Genomic DNA, 5,267 nt, shown 5'->3' on the forward strand with positions numbered 1-5,267 from the left:
GGAAGATTATAGCTAAATTAACAAAAAAACTATATAGATAAATCTTCCATTTATTTATTTAATTTTAATTTGATAATTATTTTATTCATTTTATGTAAAACTATTAGAAATCATTTAATGTTGTTCAATTAATTAAGATTAAAATTATGAATAGTTCATCTTCTATAATTATTATATTCTATAAATTTCTTCATATTAAATACTGTAAACTTAAGATAATTTTAAATAATATTAACTTGAACTTTAATTTTAAGTTTGTAATTTTAAATTTAAATGGATATTATCTTTTATGATATCAGCGATTCCTTAATTAAAAATTTCAATATATATCAAATTCAATATTTAATCATTAGAAATAGTATCTTCTTATTACTTTATTTAGAAATCGTTTCTATAAAAAACTTTATTTGCTATTAATTTATCTAATAATCCTAATTTTTATATACTTTTATTTATAAATATTTTTTGCTATTTATTTTTTAAAAAAATAAAAACTTTGGATTATAGTTCATCATATATATCAAATACATTGTAGGAGCTAAATGTAATTCCAGAGTTTTGACAATCATATTTTGAGGAGGATAAAATTTAAATTATGGAAATCCAATTTAAGCAGTAAAAGCTATAATTTCTTTATATTTTATTAAAATATTTTATAATTTTTTTTTTTATAAAATAACTTTTCTCTTTTAACATCCAATCCATAGAATTACCATTGACAACATGATTTGCTAATTATGCCACATTTCCATTGATTAAATTTTATGAAAAATTAGATTAAATAAAAAATTCTTAATAAATTACGTATTATTTTTCCATTTATTTCAATAAAATATTTTGATTATCATGTAAATGACTAAATGGAATTATCCAAACATTTCCGTATGAATGCAAATTCAGTGCAACTTTAATATTATTTCTTTAATCAAGAAATTTTTATATATTTTAGGTTTCCTTTGCTGAAAAAGGTTATTTGCCTCTATAAGTTAAATTACATTCATCTATAGAACTTCCCATATCATTAAATCCAAATGCTGTCGGGTAGTTTCTATTTAGATCTATTCCTTATAAGTAATCCTATTAGCATTACTTTTCAATTTTTCTATTTTTCTGATATAATTTTTTTATCATAGTCACCAAAATTTTATTTTAAGTATTCATATCCATCAACATTAATAGCTGGAACAAACCAAATAACATTATTTTATAAAAAATCAATTGTTTTTTAATCCCCTTAAAAGTATTAATAAAGTATTTGTGCATATACATAAATTTGCATTGAAAGCGACATAACATCTCTAGCATGATGCAAACTATTTATAAATACTCCTTATTAGTTATTTAAGTCTTTTTTTAATCTAATACTTATATTATATAATTAATTATATTTAAAAATTTTAACTATTTTTATTTTTACAAGTTAAACATGTTGAAAACATAGTACGGTTTTCCTCTGTACTGCCTATACTTTCTAAAGGACATGCTAACTATTAAAATTAACTTTAGACACTTCTATATAAATTAAGTACAGTATCATAATCAAAGTACCCATGCTTTTTATATTTATAATAAATTTAACACATTTTTTTTTGTAACCATAGGACCCTCAGGGAACATATTTGAAATTACGCTCCATTCTGTATTCTTATTTTATACAAGTTATATAAAATGTTAAATATTAAATGCACTTATAAATTAGAAAATAATTAAGAAATTAAAAATAAAAATTAAAGTCATTAATTCTATTAAATATATATTTTTGATTTTATAAATTAAAATATTAATTATTTTTTATTATATAAATTATATTATATTATATTATATTATATTATATTATATTATATTATATAATATTATATTTATTTTAATATTAAGATAGTATATATATTATTATTAATTTTCTTTAATATCTTTTATTTATATTATTTATTATTTTTTTTTTATTTACTTCTAGTTATTTCGCTATATATTTTTTTTTGCAGATTTCTAATAATGTTTGATAAGCATTTTTATTTTCTTTCTTTATAATTTTATTCTTTATTGGTTTTTTAGAAATAAATACATAAACAGAGTATTAATTTTCAAATAATAAACAAATTTTTCTCATTTTATAAATAGAAAAATATTGATAATCATAATTTAATTAACTAAAGAAATCTTTTTTATTCTAATATAGAAAAATATTGATAATCATGATTTTATTAATAAATAAAATTTATATAATATTTTATTATACACTATGTTTATAATTCGAAATCTTGACCAGTTATATATTTTTTTTAATTATATCTGCTCCCTTAAGTATTATATTGTTTAATATTTTAAGAAATTAATATATATTTACTTATTAAATATATAAGGAATTTTTATATTTGCTAAATAATATATTAATTATTAGATTGAAAAATAAATTTATGTCATATTGCAAATTATTAATAATTTCATTATTAGATAATTAATCTATTCGATTTTTATTTTTCAAAAAAAAAAATTAATACGTATTATTTTTAAAAAAATAATAATATTAATTTATTAAAAATAAGATATATAAATAATATATTTTTTTTTCTCATAAATTATATCTTGTAAGTACAAATTTAAAATTAAAATCGCAAAAAAAAAGCTAAAATCTGCAAATATAAAATAAAATTCATATTGAAATTGATTATTCATCATGATATATTTAAGAAACCCCAACATAAATCTTTAATATAATTATTAAAATAATAAAAATATATTTATAATGTTTTCTATTTAAATTCCAAAAAATCAAATAAAAATCCAGTATTAAAAATACTCACTTATGATAAATTAATTTTATGATATTACTAATATATAAATAAATACTAAGATACAAAATTATAATTTAAAAATTTCTGAAGAAATAAAATAATTAATTGTTAATAATAAATATAAAGATTATATAACAAATTGTATTATAATGAATAAAGAAGACTCTTAAGGACTAACATTTTAAAAATTAAAATAATTTGATGTAAATAATATATGTAAATTAACTTCAAAAAAATTGATATTTTAAGGCAAAAATAATTATTTATATTGATAAATAAAAAAGATATTTTTTAATTAAGGAAATTATTCCTGTATAAATTAATTATTAAAAACTAATTATATTGATAAATGTGGAATATGTTATAAATAATTATTATACTTGGATTTCGAAAAGGTTAGTAAATTATGATGATAAATGAAAATTCTAATTATTTCACTATTATTGGATTTAGGACAAGTGAAAGTAAAACTGGATACATGCTGATCAGCTTGTAAAATTATATTTACGGAGTTTATTTCAGAAATATTAAAACGAAGAAATTAAAATATCAAACATTATAAAGTTAAAAACTATTTTGTGCATGTAATTAAATGCGTTTGAATGGCATATTTATAAACGTTTTTATTGGATTTTACAAAAATATGAATTGTTAAGATTTTTAATTATATAAAAAATTTAAAATATTATTATTAATTATATAAATAAATATATTAAAATTAAACAATATTAAAATAAATATTTAAATTTAAAAAAATAATATGTAAAGAAAAAGTAATAAATTTTTAACATACGAAAATCAAAGAAAAACTTAGTACAGAATAACAATATAATATGTTTATATGTTTTATATGGTAATAGATAAATTAAATAATTTAATAGCTTATTTGATTTAATTTAACAAAAGAAATGATTTTGTCTAAATATTTATAAAAAATTTTTTAATAATAGATTCCATCTTGTAGTAGATATTTACAGTATTTATATTGTTTTTATTTTTAGTTTGGATATAAATTTATGATACATATCCATTTTTATTATAAGAATAATTAAATATTAATAATATTTATGTGCATAATAATTTCAATTATCGAAGAAACTTCGATTTATTATTTGAGTAGAAATAATATTAATAAAATATAAAAAACATCTCAAATTAATAATTTAATTAGTTAAAATTATTTCGATATTTTTTATTGTTTTTTTTCTTTATTCAGCTTGTCAATTACAATAGAAATAAATTATTTCCAAGTTTTAACATATTTCATTAATTTATCATTTAATGCTTATGTTAAAACCTAATAGTTTTATTCCTTTGTATTCCTGCTATCTGTTGTTAGGAATAATTTTAATTTGGGATAAACTTTTAAGTTTGTATTAATCATAATTAACACATTTATGTCCTTATTTGCATTAATAAGAATACTTAAAGTTTGTTAAAATATTTTGCTAATAAATTTATTCTTATACCCAACGAAAGATTAATTATTGTTTCTTATTAAATATAACTAATATCAATTTAAAAATAAATAAATTTAAGATTTTATCTTTAAATTAAAAATTAAATAACATTTCTTAAATATTTATTTCCTTACTTATATTTTTCTAATAAAAATTTTATCTTTAATAACTTCTTTTTTAGTTTTATTTTGATTAATATTATATTCTTTTTATATCTATGCATTTTTTTTTTTTGATTTATAATTAATTTATTTACTTTTTTTTTTTTTATGCAAATTTTAAATGTTTTTAAAAGTATAATGTTTGTTGATAGTAATAATCTTTCAATATATTTTATCTACAACAGCATTCTTAAATTCGAATACTATAGAGCATAAATATTATTAATTACTCCATTTATATACAGTAATTAATATTATATATTAATAACCACTATTCCTATTCTAGGTTCCTAAAATTTATTATTTATATTTATGCCTTTCTTGATAAAAATTTACACCATAATATATATAATTTACCTTTAAAAAACTTAATTTTAATAAAAATATAATAAATTAAATTTTTTTGAATTCTATTATTTAATTTAATTTTACAATAAAAAAAGTTAATGTTTTTTAATATAAACTGTAATTTATTTAATAATTAAAAATTATTTTATATTATTAATAAAAATTTTTTAAAAATAAATAAAACATTAATTTTGAGTAAAATAAATACAAAAAATTTTATTAAAATAATAATAATAAACAAAAATTATATTATATATTAATAATAAATATTTAATATTAAAAAATTAAATTATAATTTATATATTAAAATTTTATTAAATTAATTATTATAATTATGAATAAGAAAAACATAAGTATAAGTATCAAAAAAATTAATTTATATTTAATTATTTAATTTTTATAAAACAATAATAATAATTTATATTATATTATATATTTTAATTTGAAGTTTATATTTTATTTTTTATTTTTTATATATTTTATTTTATTTTTTTATTTATAATTAT

General features: G+C 15.0%; 1 protein-coding gene across 1 annotated transcript, besides 8 other annotated features; it reads left to right on the top strand. All coding sequences in view use genetic code 6, as the record gives it.

The window, feature by feature from the left end:
- Positions 1 to 1,659: 1,659 nt before the first annotated feature.
- IMG5_111570 (hypothetical protein) lies at positions 1,660 to 1,953 on the top strand (the record flags this gene model as incomplete). Its single annotated transcript, XM_004034807.1, has 1 exon — positions 1,660 to 1,953. A coding segment is annotated over one exon (294 nt), but the record flags the coding sequence as incomplete, so codon positions are not given.
- Positions 1,778 to 1,864: a microsatellite.
- A 531-nt stretch (positions 1,954 to 2,484) lies between the features above and the next one.
- Positions 2,485 to 2,539: a microsatellite.
- A 53-nt stretch (positions 2,540 to 2,592) lies between these two features.
- Positions 2,593 to 2,650: a microsatellite.
- Positions 2,651 to 4,882: 2,232 nt separating this feature from the next.
- Positions 4,883 to 4,931: a microsatellite.
- Positions 4,932 to 4,960: 29 nt separating this feature from the next.
- Positions 4,961 to 5,030: a microsatellite.
- Positions 4,971 to 5,028: a microsatellite.
- A 179-nt stretch (positions 5,031 to 5,209) lies between the features above and the next one.
- Positions 5,210 to 5,259: a microsatellite.
- Positions 5,212 to 5,257: a microsatellite.
- Positions 5,260 to 5,267: the final 8 nt, after the last annotated feature.

The sequence above is a fragment of the Ichthyophthirius multifiliis genome (assembly GCF_000220395.1).
Source record: "Ichthyophthirius multifiliis unplaced genomic scaffold scaff_1120509250912, whole genome shotgun sequence".
NCBI lineage: Eukaryota > Ciliophora > Oligohymenophorea > Hymenostomatida > Ichthyophthirius > Ichthyophthirius multifiliis.